This window comes from Brienomyrus brachyistius, chromosome 9 (genome assembly GCF_023856365.1).
Source record: "Brienomyrus brachyistius isolate T26 chromosome 9, BBRACH_0.4, whole genome shotgun sequence".
NCBI classification, from domain to species: Eukaryota; Metazoa; Chordata; class Actinopteri; order Osteoglossiformes; family Mormyridae; genus Brienomyrus; species Brienomyrus brachyistius.
This window is the reverse complement of record NC_064541.1, coordinates 887030-902919: the sequence shown is the minus strand read 5'-3', so window position 1 is coordinate 902919 and position 15890 is coordinate 887030. Positions and strand designations below refer to the sequence as shown.

General features: G+C 41.2%; 1 protein-coding gene and 1 long non-coding RNA gene across 3 annotated transcripts; one reads left to right on the top strand and one right to left on the bottom strand.

The window, feature by feature from the left end:
* Positions 1-2600: 2600 nt before the first annotated feature.
* On the top strand, positions 2601-5149 carry s100a11 (S100 calcium binding protein A11). Of its 2 annotated transcripts, none has more exons than XM_049026947.1 (3): positions 2601-2728; positions 2919-3069; positions 4902-5149. In XM_049026947.1, exons 2-3 carry the CDS (start codon positions 2941-2943, stop codon positions 5034-5036), a joined length of 264 nt encoding a protein of 87 aa, XP_048882904.1. In that variant the 5' UTR covers positions 2601-2728; positions 2919-2940; the 3' UTR covers positions 5037-5149. The 2 variants fall into 2 exon arrangements, with proteins under 2 accessions (XP_048882904.1, XP_048882905.1); XM_049026948.1 differs by having other exon boundaries at positions 2712-2805.
* Positions 5150-12400: 7251 nt separating this feature from the next.
* On the bottom strand, positions 12401-15540 carry LOC125749311 (uncharacterized). Its single transcript, XR_007399845.1, has 3 exons — positions 15461-15540; positions 13616-13805; positions 12401-12477 (listed from the first exon to the last, which is right to left on the bottom strand). It is a non-coding gene; the product is annotated as an uncharacterized LOC125749311 (long non-coding RNA).
* Positions 15541-15890: the final 350 nt, after the last annotated feature.

Below are 15890 nucleotides of genomic sequence, written 5' to 3'. Positions count from 1 at the left end.
AAAGTAGGGGTACACCATGGATGGGATGCCTATCCATCACAGAGCATGCATAATCGCACATTATGGGCATTCAGAGATGCCAGTTCACATAAAGGTAGGCCTACGTCTTTGGACGGGGAGAAGAACCTGATAACTTTCATTATAATTATAAATTTCTTTTGTCAGTAAGACGTGTGTGTGTCTTGTAATGGACTCTTGAACCAACAATGGTATGTAATCTGCACCTTCCTGGAAAATCCACTCATCTCTAACTGGATCTGAAGTTCCTAAAAATGAAGGGATGCTATACTGCATATTAATCATTTTCCATTGATGATTTCACCCCCAGGGGTGCCACTAGAGGTTTCGGTCTCCCGGCCCAGACCAATCCAGTTAAGTTGCAAATATTTTAGGGCCCCTGCCATCACAGGCGTCAAACTCCCAGCCTACAGGACATCCTCCTCTCGCCATGCCTAAAAAAGCTCTCAAGATAACAGAGGACTTTAGTCACTCAGCCTACAAGTAGTTTTTTTTGCCAGGTTCCATCTGCTATGTGTTGCAGGTGCATACAATCACGGACTAGCAGTTTCTACCCAGCTGTTTTTACCCAGAAGCCATCCGATTACCCGACTCCTGTCATTATTGCTAGTTACTTGTGGCTGTTTACTGTAATTGAGCTAAGCACTCTCTGTAACATAGAATCTTATCACATTGATAGCAACTTTAATATGATGTTGCTGTCTGGTCTTTCTCAGTATCTTTGTAAGACCTGTTTTATCTCTTCCTGGCTTATCCTTTTATTTTTTGTTTTAGTTGCCTGCCATCTCCCCCTCCCTGTTATTTATTTTAATTTTACTATATATTCTGTCTTTGTGTATGTGAATGTGCGGCGATTTAAACATATTTAGATTAAAACATATTGCTGAGATAACAGGCGGCAGGGATTTAACACATCTTTATGATCGAAGAGATTTCACTTATTGTATCTGTATTATGTCTATTCAGGAGTAAGGGGGGAAATGGACAGATAGTGACCTTACCCGTGTGAAGTGCCTTGGGGTGACGAAAATTCCTATATTGCACTATATGCTGTACTGGATTTCCTTGTCCTTTGCTACACAGCTGTTATGTCCCTTATTTGCACTGTTGTTGGTCCAGCTGTCCCCGATGCACCTGTCCCCTAATCTGCAACTGGTGTACCACAGTTTCACTGTATTGAATGCGGAAGTAAAACTTTGACACTTGACTTAGTGCTGCAGACCTCGGCAGGTCATAAGCCTGCTTGCTCACTATTTGTCATTAGTTTAGTGGCTGCCTGGCTCAGCATATCTCCTAGGTGGCAGGGTGCTTTAATGCTTAGACCTTTTGCCTGACTGCAGCAGGGCTGGGGCTCTCAACCATATTTGCTGTGAGGAGTCTGCATGAAGTTGACATGAAGTTCATATGAAGTTTGCAAATTGTCCATGTGTTCCATGGGGTCCTCTTGATCCTCTGACTTCCTCCTCCTTCTATAAATTACCCCTGGTGTGTATGTGCCCTGCAATGGACTGGCATCCAATCCAGGGAGTTCCCTGCTCCAGTTGGACCTATACTGCATGTGTGGATGGAGGAATTTTATAGCACTCTTCTGCTCCCAGAGTGTGACACAGGCGCCATTAATTCCACATTTAAGTTATTTAAATTTATCTTAACGATTCAAACTGGATGCTAGAAATTAAATTTTATAGATGACTGAATTTCGTTTTGTCTCCAAAGAACGACACAAAAATAATGGAGAGACTAATTCTGAGATATTAATGCAGACTGTTCTGACATCATAATCTTGATGCACTGAAAAGCTGACGTGTATCTGACACCATCTACGGCGTCAGCTCTTACTGGTGGCAGTAGGCATATTCCCACTGATCAAGCAGCCTGACCTTCAGCCATGAAGGAGCTGTTAGCTGTGTGTCTGTGTGCATGAGGTAATGTTACTCCATAGCTTCCCCAACTTGAGAGCCAAACAGACCCTTGGGCTAATAAACACGGTATCTCTATTGAGAACAGGCGAGAATTAAGCACGTCAGTAAGTCACACTGAAGGCAAAACCTGGAGTGGTGTGCCAGTCTCACTCAGCATGTCAATGTCATGAAATTTTAATTACAGTTTAACTTGTTTGGTTATGGGAGTGAGATGCTGAACGACTGATTGGGAGGGGGGTGTTAACCACTGATTTGTGAAACAACTAAATTGTGCAAATCAGTAATTAAACCCAACAATGCAGCAAAACAGTCCACCCCGTCTTTCAGAGTTTATTTGTTAAGCCTCCTTTTAAGTATTTTTTATTTTTGTTTTTCATATTGGTAAGATTTTGTGTTATACCGGAGTCAGAAACATAGTAAAGGTCATGTAATAACACCAGCCCAGCTACCATTCTGAATGGGTACCTCAACCCACATGCTCTCCCCAAAGGGCAGAGATAACAGATCTGTGCTTGAGAACGCTAACTGACATGTCGGCACACGGCGGACTTCGTATCTTGGGAAATCTCAGTGGGCTGCGGGCCTTTCCATATCGCAGCTCAATTCAGCAACTTTTACTATGGAAACTTCAAAAAGCGGCAAATTTAGAAAGAGGATGTGTAAAGGAATCGGGTGACCGATCAACTTTCCGCTGACTTCATCTGTTCTGGGAGCCTGGTGGGTATAAGAGGGAACTAGAGGAGTAACACAGCATCAGCCTGCTGACCAACACAGGTGGTAATATCCAGGTGGGCTGAGACCTTTCCCATCTCACCATACGTCCCGCTCCTTATTTTTGTAATCCGTTTTCTCACCCTTTAAGGGGGTATATTCAAGCCTTACTAGAAGATTCACTTCTCTCTTACTGTCTTGCTATCCCACTCATAATTGCTTTTGGGTAATATTCCATTTGTAATTTTCAAATTCTGTCATTCCTAGCCTCCAGCATTCTACGCAGAAAATGGAACCTGCCATCAACACCCTGATCTCCCACTTCAAAACCCATGCTGGGAAGGAAGGCACCGCTTCCACTCTGAGCAAGGAGGAATTCCACAATTTGTTGGTCTCTCAGCTTCCCACCTTCGTCAAGGTAAGCAGGCCTTAACCGGAATCAGGTGGTTGCTCTCTCTCGTTCTACGAGATTCCGTGATGTACAGGAGATTGCTAAGCAGCGAGTCAACGAGAGCCATTTGAAACCTGGTTCTGTTTAATTTAAAAATATATTTAAAAATCATTTCGTAACACTTTACTTAGGAGGCACAAATAATGTAGTGTCACACTCTTTCTTTATGTATTAATTAACCAGAAGCTAAGTGTTAGTTACATACTGATCTCATGTTCATTCATCATTAATCAATCATAATGCTTCACGTATTTACGTATAAGTTATTTGTGCGCCCTCAAGTAAAGTGTTGCCAGTTTTTTAGTAGTGCTTTTGACAGATATTTTGATGTAGAGTTACTTTGTCTCATTTGTTCCTATTCAAAGAGTTTGTTCTAGTTTTGGGTTATAGAACTTTAGATTTTACCTCAGATTACCTCAGCACTCTGTACTCACCGGTTAAAGAAAAGACCTGTAAAATGCTCACACGTTGTGCTTTTCGCCAACTTACCACTCTCCATACTTAAAATCATATGTATGCATGTATGTATAAAGTAAGTGTGGGTTTAGGTGACTATTTCACTAACTTTTGCTCTGTGGAGTCATACATGTCAAAATATTTGAAGCCTATTGAAAATATGTCACAGTGGGGAGCCTCCTTTCCAAAGAAATGGTAACTTCTATCCTACCACTGTTGATGTTTTCTTGTTGCATGTGTGTTCCTGCATCTATGCATGCAGAATCCAAATTCAGTGCAGCAAAGCTTAATTTAAAAGGCTGCTGGGTAACACTTTAATTAAGGTCGTGTTTTTGGTTACTGTGGACATTCGTAACAAATAATAATGCATTTGTAAGGCATTATAAACATGGCTATAAATATATGTCAAAAGGCACAACACATTATAGTGTATTATGCATTATGACTGCTCTATGCAGCTTTCATATATAATGCACTACAGATACCTTCATAATGCATTAAATGGGTGATATAAGCATTAAGATTTTTTGTATTGCATTATAAAGGTATCTATATTGCATTATAGCTTCATAAAGCATTCATAATGCATAATAAACATAGCTATGATGTGTTATGCCTTTTTATAAATAGTTATAGCCATGTTTATAATGCTTTATGAATGTTTTATAATGCCTTATGAATATGTTTATAAATAACTAAAAACAGCCTTAAGTAAAGTGTTATCAGCTGCTGTAAAACGCTCTTTCATTGGCTGAAGTGTTAAGTTTATGGTATAACTACAGAGTTACTTATTAATTAATGAGAACAGAACCATCTATGGAAGGACACGAAAGCTTTCCCTTCATATCAAAGCAAGCGTAGAGCTGAGAGGGGACCCAATGCATCACTTTAGTCATGTTCCAGAGTCTCGAAGCAACATCCCCAGATAAGGATACCATTCAAACCTGTGACATCATCCCACCCCATCGGAGAGACTTTAAAATAAGGTTAAACTGGTTCTACTACATTTGGCTGTATGCAAAATCAAGAATGAACTATTTACATACCTTTACGACATCAGTAATAAAAAGAAATCTATAGTATATATAGAAGCCTGAAAAGTATTTTAACATTATGATACTAAAATGCATAAATGTGTATCTACACGGATATTAATGTGGACTGTTTCATCATTCCTAGTCAAGATTCTGACAGGAATACATAGCTTAAACATAATTTCTTGAAAGTATTGAATAAATGTAACACATTGTATTACTATGTTCACTAAGCATGTCATATAAAGCCTCTTTCTTCATTTTGTATGGGAAATGCACTGATACTATTTTAATATTGGCTTGATGTAGAATTCCAATGATCCTGCGGTGATTGACCAGCTCATGGGCTCACTGGATACAGATAATGATGGAGAACTGACGTTTCTGGAATTCTGGCAGCTGATTGGCAAACTCGCGACCAAACAAGGAGGCTTCAGCCAGTGAAACATCACAGGACTGGCTTACATTGTAAACTGTCACAATGTTCCATTTCAGATAATAAATGTGCTGTAATTGTATTGAAATTAGTATGGGTACTAGTAAAATCATTTATTTGACCCCTGTGCTTTATTTTGCATTATTTGAATAACCATTGTCATTCTATTTATATCACTTTCGTCCCTGGTTTCACTTACCATCTCCTTCCTAATATCTCCAGTATCTTTTACAATGCACATTATTTCCTGTAGCTGTGTAGATTGAACACTTTACAAACAGATGTATTTAGGATGTATCTAGGACAAGATTCCCTTGCTCTCCTAGTAGCAGGGTAGGAAGGGGTTAAATTGAAGCTTTTTCAGAGTTGCCTTACTGATGTAAAGTGTTCTCTCTCGGAGGGTGCTGGCTGTCTGCAGAGGTGTTTGTGTCTTGTCCACTGAATCCTCAATTTGGTAAATCTTGAGGATATTTTTATAATTGAATTTGTCCGCAAACGTCTGCAAAACTTAAGCAGACATGCTAGGAGCCTCTCACCAACACACCAAAAACTAGTTTCTTAACTAATTTTACAATGTAACACCTGAGTAAAGTCAGCAAGCCATGTATGACTGCTACTAAATGCAGTGCATCACTGTTATAAATATTTTCCCAAATTTTCATGGCAGCAGTTGTCACTGGCTCCCCAAATAGTGCAGTAAATTTTAGTACTTCAGTATTTGGTACTACTTATAGATCGTTCTACAATGACATTTTACTTCCCATACTGCCCCGGTCAAGGTTTAAGCCTTCTCTGAGTCACTGCCAGTGGATGTCCTACTCCGGATTAAGTTTTCAGCATCAATCTGATGTTGGCTCACTCCCTTATTATACCTAGAGAGCAAACTAATGTAGCCAAAAGAAAACAAAAATGAAATAACGCTTTATTTGCCATTTGCACAAATACAGATTCCTTGGAATGCTTCTTTTCACACAGCCCATCATTCTATCCATTGAGACACACGCAAACATTTTCTGTATAACGTAGAGACAGTAGCTTTGGGTCTGAGAACATTTTCTTTGACTCATGTTAATGCTTTACCATGAGGCCACTTTCAACAGTTTTAAAAAAGTAAGGAAACATTGCAGTGCTAAAGAATACATAACTTAGGTACTTGTTCAGTCTCTTGTCATCTCTAGACTAAACTACTGTAACTCACTCCTAGCAAGTCTGTCTCTGAACGCCATTCGTCCTTTGCAACTGATCCAGAATGCAGTTGCCCAACTCGTTTTCCACCTTCCCCAGTTCTCCCACACCAAACCACTGCTACGCTCCCTCCACTGGCTTCCTGTAGCTGCCGGCATCAGATTCAAAACACCGACACTCTCCTACAAAGCTATAAATAGACCAGCACCCTCCTAATTAAAAGAACTTATCTCACCCAGCACTGCACCATGCTCTCTCCAATCCTCCAGCACCGCTCAACTGATCTCACCATATCTCAAGGTGCAAGGAAGATATGCATCTAGATTCTTCATTGTTTTGGCACCTATGTGGTGGAATGAACTTCACTGGGTGCCTTTCAGCTGAGTCACTGGGTGCCTTTAAACGATGACTAAAAACCTACCACTTTCAAAAGAAAAACAAACTAACAAACACAAATTAATATGTGCTACTTGCCAACAGAGGTTTTGATAGTGATAGTATTCTTAATCGGATTCTATTGAACCAGTATCAAAATGTATACACAAAATGTTCCTGACAATGTAATAAATCCTGCTATTTTTAAATTGCAGGGACCAATATTAGTTCCTCACAAAGATCTAGGAATGCAATCAAAAAAATAAAAATGCCAAAAGTCTTCTATTTTGTTTGGTTACTTATGGTTAAGGTTAGGGCTTGGTAGGGGTTAATGTTGTCATGTTGGGATAAGAGTTTTCCCCATAGAAATGTGGAGAGTCCCCACAAATATATAATTCCAAGCCTGTGTGTGTGTGTCTGTGTGTGTGTGCATGATCAAAGATACAATAATTGATGTGTTAGATTTTGCTTTGCCTCTTGCAAAATCTTAAGAATTGAACAGAACTATTGTATTGCTCATGTTTAATGCTAACACATGTGACTTGGCCATACAGAATGTCACATAGCCTAAACTGCACTGGGTTTCTAGCATTACTAACAGGCTGTTCCTAACAGAAAAAAAGAAGTGGGATTGACCCTATGTATGCATCTCATTCCAAAGCTGACAGTGATGCATAGAGAACACCCTGAACCGCATCGTTGGACTTGGTACTCAATACTGATGGGGCGGCAAAGGAGATCGACCGCATCCTCACGAGGCTCCGGCAGAACTGCAGAATCTACAGAAGTGCTCAGTTTAGGAATTCTGACCACAGACTTGTTGTTGCTACTCTGAAGATTCAGTAGGCTACCATCTACTAGGAGAATGAGGCTGGACTTAGCCAGACTCCAATATCAAGCTGTTTCTGGGAGGAACTTGGAGACTTGGGTGCTAGTGCTGATTCTAATGTGATGTGTGAGACCTTCCATGATAAGACCCTTGTAGATGGCAACTCCAGACCCTTGGTGGCAACTCCAGTATGTTTCGAGAACTACGAAGGACAGCGGTGAGGGCTCTGAGGGCAGATAAAGTGTTTGTTAGACAAATCTGTGAACAAGTGATAGACCTTCTGTGGTCAAGTGACCCACGTCTTGTTTACAGAGGAATCGAAACATTACACACATATGAATTTGTTCCCCGGAGACTTGCAGTCAGGGCAGCAGATGGAGCGGTTCTTATGAATGACACTGCAGTTGTGACCCGCTGGGCTGGCTACTTTGAGCAGTTGTTTAAAGCTGAAGCTCCAGCTAAGACGTTAGTCATCTCTGGGTCCACAGTTCTCGAGGCTTATCCTCCAATCAGCTGTGAACTACCCAATCTCACTGAGATTGCATGGGTGGTGAATCAGCTGAGGGTAGGGAAGGACGCAGGGATCTGTGGTATCCAGGGTGAACTTCTCCAGGGTTGTGGTAAGACTGTCCTCCTGGCATTGCAGGCAATTTTTTATTCCATTTGGGAGTCAGGCATCATCCCAACTGACTGGAAAATGCAGTCGACTTCTTAGGCGTAAAACCAGACTCCTCCGGTCACTAACAGGCGAGCAAGTGATCACGGATCCTGTTAAGGATGACCCTAGCAAGGACCTTACCCGGCACTGAAGGCAGTGTTATTCCCCTGTAGTTGCCACAATCCAGCCGATCACCCTTCCCTGTCCAGACAGAGACTATGAAGCCCGTTTTCCAGTCAGTTGGGATGATGCCTGACTCCCAAATGGAATCAAAAATTGCCTGCAATGCCAGGAGGACAGTCTTACCACCAGCCTGGAGAAGTTCACCCCGGATACCACAGATCCCTGTGACCTTCTCTACACCCAGCTGATTCAACACCTGTGCAATCTCAGTGAGATTGGGTAGTTCACAGCTGATTGGAGGATCAGCCTTGAGAACCCAGAGATGTCTAACATCCTAGCTGGAGGGTCAGCTTTAAACAACTGTTCAAAGTAGCCGGCCTAGCGGGTCACAACTGTAACAGTGTCATCTGTAAGGACCGCTCCATCTACCGCCCTGACTACAAGTCTCCGAGGAACAGATTCAGATTTGCATAATGCTTCGATTCATTTGTAAGCAGGATGTTGATCAATAGACCACAGATTGCTCACAGATTTTTTCAACCAATGCCTCCTTATCTGCCCTCACAGCCATCCTCCTCAGGTCCCAGTACAGATTGGAGCTGCCATCAAGTTGTGCCTTGGGACTCCTCTATCTAATATCTAGGGTGCCTTGCGAGATGAAACACCTCCTTCTTGGAACACTGGCAACACCAACACAGCCCTCGACAATCCTCAAGGGTCTTATCATGGCAGGTCTCCCACATCACATTAGAGTCAGCAGTCGCACCCAAGTCTCCAAGTTCCTCCCAGAAACTGCTTGATATTGGAGTCTGGCTAATTCCAGCCTCATTCTCCTAGTAGATGGTAGCCTACTGAATCTTCAGATTAGCAACAACAAGTCTGTGGTCAGAATTCCTAAACTGGGCACTTCTGTGGACCCTGCAGTTCTGCAGGAACCTCAAATGGATGTGATTGATCTCCTTCGCCACACCACCAGTATTAGAGTACCAAGTCCAACGATGCGGCTCAGGGCATTGGAACAAGGATCCAGCGACCCGCAGCCCCTGGCCTTTCACAAAGTCAAGGAACATGGAGCCACTCTTACCTCGGCCTTCAGACCTATGAAGACTGACGCAATCCTCATTACCAGTGCCAGTAGTCGCATTGAAATCACCCATGACCAGAGGAGTGTCACCTCCTAGGCACCCTTCAACCACTGAGTGAAGTTGCAAGTATAATGTCTCTCTGAACGAGACGTCACTCACCATGGTCGGAACGTACACTGAGACAACAGACAAGACACCCCAGGAGTGCCTTAGCCTGAGTCTCATAATACGCTTATTGAAAGGAGTGACATCATTTTCTGAAACTAGAATTAATGTTCACCTGTTTTAGGAGGAGTACCAAAGTCTTTTCTTGTGTTGGCACTATGGAGAGCACCCCCCCCCCCCCCCCCCCCAATGGTTGTTCTATATCATGAGACCCCAGAGCTGACTGCTTTAAGCCCTGCTGTGTGCAGGTTCTAGTGCCAAACACTTTTGTGCTTCAATATCCATCCATCCATTTTCCAAACCGCTTATCCTACTGGGTCGCGGGGGGTCCGGAGCCTATCCCGGAAGCAATGGGCACGAGGCAGGGAACAACCCAGGATGGGGGGCCAGCCCATGTGCTTCAATATTTTGTCCCAATTAAGTCACCTTAGAAGTTTTTACTTTTAAGGCCATAAAGTATAGTTTGATGCTGTTTCCCTCATCTAACTATTTTCTACAAGCACGTATCTAATAATATAGGCTCACGGTGACCCAGATAGACAGGAGTTCCAGAGCACCCTGGGCAGGGTGCCAGTTACAGGCCCCACAGCCATACACACTCGCACACACTTATACACACGCAGCTCAATTCAGGACACAAGTGTGACACAAGACTCCTAAACACAACCCGAAAAGGCAGGCCTAGTGCAGTTTTGCGTGTGAGAGGTGACAATGCTTTTCTCTGAAATGCTACATCAGCTTATCGTCGCGTGCTTTGAAAGGTAAGGCACTGAACTGTGATACACTATGGAGGAATGCATAAATGTAAAAAAATAACCAGCTTTTGTTCAGGTAAATTAAAGATACAGACTGAATTTAAGAAAAGGTCCATGAATAGAGACAAGTAATGTATGGACTAATCTAAGGCGATACTAATGTTTTAGTGTTGTTGGGAGGTGGTGAACTAGATACATGGGATTTTGTTGCTGCTAACATGAGAATATTTAGATGTATGCCCAATACCCCAACACAGAGACACCCCAAGAGAGAGAGACCCCAATTCAGAGATACCACAACACATAGACACCCCAATTCAGAGATACCCCAACACAGAGATACCCTATGGCAGAGACACTCCATCCTTCTGTCATGCTTACTGGAATTCACGTGCACACATATAAATTCCCATTTGCACACAAGCTGTGAAACGCATGCACACAAATACACAGGAACAGACTCACTAGTCACTCAGACTCCAAGCCTCCAGCTGCTTTGTACGCCGTACGAGCACGATGCAAACAGGCGTTATGCGTGTCAGAAAACACACAGCCACACAAATGGATTGTAATCACTGTTTTGTAAGTAGCCCTAGAGGGGCAGCTGCTAAGCTGGTATATAATAACTACTTAGGAGAAAATTAGGTCCCTGAAGTATATTTCCATACAGAAAAAAAAATCATGTGCTGCATTGTTTGTACATGTATTTTTGGTCCAGTTGTGGAAATCAGCAGAAAGTGGAAATCTGGTTTCCATCCATTTACAGGTGGTGTACAATTTTTTAATTCTCTTGTGTAATTTTTTTCCTGTAATATTAGCATGCCCACCGGGGTGGGGGGGCAGCCAGTTGACCTTGGACCCCCAGAGGGAGTTTTTGATTCCCCTCCTCTGTTGTCATCTGGCTTTATTTCTTTCTTTCTTTGTCCTCCCTCTTTTATTCTGTCTTAATGATATTGTCATGTATCAGAACACACCCATGTAAGGCACCTTGGGGTGACTCTGTTGTGAAAGGTGCTGTATCAAAATAAATTAAATTGAATTGAATTAGCAAAATTTTCCCTTCTGAGACATTGTGTTCTGTCGCTCAAGCACCAGCCATATTACAGTGTTGTGGTCGGTCAGTCACATACCCGTTAAAAGGCTCTTGTGATGCTCGATTATCCCTTGCTGTGTGACTTTGCAGGCTGCGTATCGTCGCTGTGCACTTTATAGGTAATGGATGGCATGGTCTCATCAGCCTTATGAAGCTACTCATGTTATAGTATCTGTGCAAAGATTTTCTGCCTTTCAAATGTACTTCATGCATGTTGTTTACGATTCACAAATGTGAAGATGTTTAAATGCAAATAATACCTGATTGTGAGAATAATAATTAATTTCCCCTACACTCACAAATTGTTTTCTGTTATGGCTTTAAAGTAAACATTTTAAACTTGTGAGTCATAAAGTTTATCGAGCCCCATTTGATATGTGTTACAGGAGATTGTTATGTTCCAGTAGTTTGTTATAAATCATCCTTCTAAAACTCTGCCTGTCAAATGTACAGCTGCCGAAACGGTTTTACAGAAGAATAATTGGAGGACTAGGGTCTGTGTGGGCAGGATGCTCATTAGCGTGTCTAAATAAAAGAAAGAACAAAAGAAAAATAGAAAAATAACAAGAAAAACACAATGCCTTTCATTCAGCCAGAATGTGAATAATAAAATATAGAAAACCATGACTATAATTACAATTATTTAAGAAACTTTACAGGGTGAAAAGGTTGGTGTAGAACCACCTGGTCCATCTTACTGGGTGATTGTAGCTATAGGATATCTCACTGGAATCTCAGAAATTTTCATCCAGTGATGTTTTACCTTGGCATCTAATGGTCTCAGATTACAGTTGATCTGTCGCTGATGCGTATTTGGCCAATCGTCTTTCATGCTTGTTGCATAACACAGCATGCCAGCTCAAGATGGTTACATCACCTGCATCTTTATTTTCATGGAGACGAATGCCTCCTAAAGGCAGGATAATTGTCTCCTTTCTCCCTTTTCCATCCTAGGAGGGGATTACATCAGTTACACATACACCTAATAGAAGACACATGGCTAAGACAGTCTTGACCAAGTGTCTGATCTGCTTCAGAATTGTGCTTGAATTACTAAATCAGATAAGACAATGTATACAGAAACATGCTTACATTCTACTAAAAGACGTGTACAGAGATGGGCCAAATAGCAGGATGGACAGTAGTGATGGAGAAACCCCACCCCCTCAAGGAAGATAACCCTTGAAAGAGATCAAGAGATAATTGCATTTAGAAGAACAGCCCTACTGCCACAAAACTAACCAAAGAACCATCTCCATAGAATACACTTCCACAGAGAAAACCCCCCCACCCCCCCCCCCCCACACACAAAACATTTTAAAAACTGTCAGTGATTATTTGTATAACTATATAATTATTCAGTTCCTAAACTGATATATCCCACTTTAATTATATGGATTACATCCAATTACTGCATGTGAAACACTCCGCAAATAGAAAATGGCCTCACACTTCTACGTCTGTGGAGTCACTGCATCTTTGGCTATGCAGTGCTGAATGCACCATTGTGTGGGATTTGGCTGAGCCCCGTTTCAAACATGTTGGAGTTTCAGTTCCAGTTTAGGTGTCTGTTTTTCTTCCATCATTTAAGCTAAGGGAATGGGTTATAATGAAACACAAGAGATAAATCCAGGACTAAATGTAAACCCTCTAACAGGCAAATTACTTTGGATGTTTACTGAAAAAGTTCTGTTCATTAATCCATTTTCCATAACTAGGAAGTGCAGGGCATGTAGTAGACAACAGTGGAAGCAATGCATTTATCAGCCTCAATATTAAACCTACAGTAACATTATATTATCCTTGTATTTCCTTCCCTGGACCTTGATCACAATAAGTGGTTGGAAGACCAATGGATGCAAGTTTTGGGACATTTTTGGAACATTAACTTAGCTGTTGGATAATCTCAGATAAATCTGAGTCCCATCTATCCATCTACTAACCTCTTATCCTGATGAAGGTTTCAGGAAAGTTTGAGCTTACATGTGTAATTCTCATGTTCCACTTATTTGATAATAAATTGTGTTTATGAAATATTGATTGTGGTACAATCAAAAGAGAAAAAAAATAACAATTAATATGCCAATCCACAATTAACAGATTTAAAATGTATTAATTTTGTACCTTAACGAAATGTTATATTATAGTGTTCTAGTATTCTATAGAGCAGTAGTCTATAATGACCAGCAGAGGGTGCTCAATACATTGTTTGATTGTCATGAGTGTTCAAACATGTGCCCTTATTATTTTCTCAGTAGTAGTATGTATAAAGGGGAGGGGCATTAGCACTGTGACCGGCCCTCTCCAGTTGTTACTTACATTTCCCTCTATGTGTGTGTTCGTTTGGATGTCATCTTGCGGCATGAAAAGACGCGGTTAGGTAAATCTCAGACTTGTCCTCAATCCATGTCCCGATCTCAGACTGATATCTGCTCCGAGGTGAGCCCTGCATTATGATCAGTTCTTCCTTTGATGGGCACCAGACCCGTTGCAACCCAACCTTGTATAACTGGAAAAAAGAGGGATTTAAAGAGTAGCTATATGTGGCATATTTCAATCTTTTACTTGCGAAAAGGCATGTGTATCAATACGAGCAACTGACAATGAATGAAAACCAGCGGCTACACGACTTGGCAGAAATTGAGCTTAAACAAACCAATATCATGCTATTCTACAAAGAGGACAGCAGGTGGCAGAAGATACCGACAAACCTCACACAGACTAATCTTCTTTCTGTAATCCTTTTTATCCAAAGAATCATAAAATGAATGAGCAGCTAAGAAAATAGTAAAACCCAACTAATTTGTAAGACTGGTGGGGCTTTTTGTCAGGGTGCATGTAAAAGTCTTCTCAGAATCAGAGGACTTTCATGGTTTATACAGCATAGTAACTGCTATGTATACAATTTGAATGTGCCACAATAATAAACTTTACGGATGTATTTTACCAAATTATACTTGAAAATACTTAGACCATTAAAATAATACCACAATATAATGCTATGATGATAATGAGTCATGAATCTAAGAGGTAAAAATGTGGAATACTATATTAGCAATTCCATATTGTTCAAAAGCAGTATTATTTTTCATTTTTCAAATCAGAAATAACAATGCAATCAATGTCATTTGTGGAAAACATTAAAGAAAAAGATATGATGTTTTATATGTTCAGTACATATGATTCTGTGTGCGTGAGGGTAAGAGGATGACCCAAAGAGAGCGTCTCTGTGGGGAAAGGCGGACAGTCAGTACGTTTACATGCACACTAAGAAAATTATTGTGTTAGACTCGAACCAGACTTTTAAAGTAGATGTAGACATTTTAGTCCGACTGAAATCGTACTAACTCGAATTTCTCGAAGACCCATATAATGAGATTGGGAGTCGATGTACTCCTGCATGTTCAATCGGACTCAAACTGGCAGAGACACTCTGCGCATGCGCCACAGTCGCCCCCCACCCTGGGCTTTGAACTGGAAGTCACAGAAGAAGCACACAGCGTAAGGTGCAGCACTGTAAAGCTGTCTAAATCGCTGCTCAACTAAAAGTCGCTTTTCCACCGCACCATGTACCATACTTTTGGTACTTCAAGAAGGTACCAAAAGCACAGTACTTGAAGTACTTTCAACTGGTACTGACACCGAATGACATCACAACGTGAGGCGAAGTATTTTGTACTGAATTCAAAAAATGGCTGTAGTATATTATAGGGCTGCAGGATGCGCGACATTAATTAATACTGGCATTGCATGTTTTGCACATGCAATTCTTTCATCACTACTCAGATAGATTGAGGTCAAGCTTTTTCTTACTGTCATCCTGGATGGACATTATAACGCAGGGAGTTTAAGTCTCCCTAAAACATTTATACTCTGGCACAGGGAAAAACACCTAGCTAGCTTTGCAATTTTAATGATTATTCATCTTCAAAATTATCCAGTATGTTTCAAAATCAGTTTAAAGTTTACCTTCGCTGCTTTTGCATGAGCACTGCATACGTTCTCTGAGACAATCATAATCATTCTCATCTTTACTGTTTAAATCACTCCTAGACGATTTTGTGAGAAATTTATGTTGAACTCCTTTTTTTCATGAAATTCCCAATACCTTGCTGTCATAGTATATTATACAAAATGCTTTATTTCTTGTTATGCTATCCTGACCTTGTTGTATCTCTTCTTCGGACCAGATCACAAATAAAGCTTGTGTCAATTCATTTGTCCACACAGCCATTATTATTAATGTTATTTTTTTCATGTCTGGGACGTAATAGGTAAACCGGAAAAAGCCCAATATTAACAAGCTGAAATTAGCCATATCGCCACCTATCGTAGCGGAGTCAGACATACTTCGGTCAATAAATCGATTCCCCTCCCGTGCATGTACCCAGGGACAAGGACAGTAGTCCGATTAAATGGCGTAGTCGAGCTATAACCGTAGCTCGACTTAGCTGGCCATGTAAACATACTGACGGTGATTCTGTGTGTGTCTGAGGGTGACAGAATGAGCCACAGGCTGTCTCAGAGCATCTCTGTGAGGAAGGCTGGGCACTGTTATTCTAGGTGTGTGTTATTCTGTGATGGTGGTGGGGAG

Coding starts and splice junctions, on each gene's coding strand:
- s100a11 (XM_049026947.1), top strand. CDS start 2,941: ATGGAACCTGCCATCAACACCCTGATCTCCCACTTCAAAACCCATGCT. Junction 3,070..4,901: donor AGCTTCCCACCTTCGTCAAG/GTAAGCAGGCCT, acceptor GGCTTGATGTAG/AATTCCAATGATCCTGCGGT.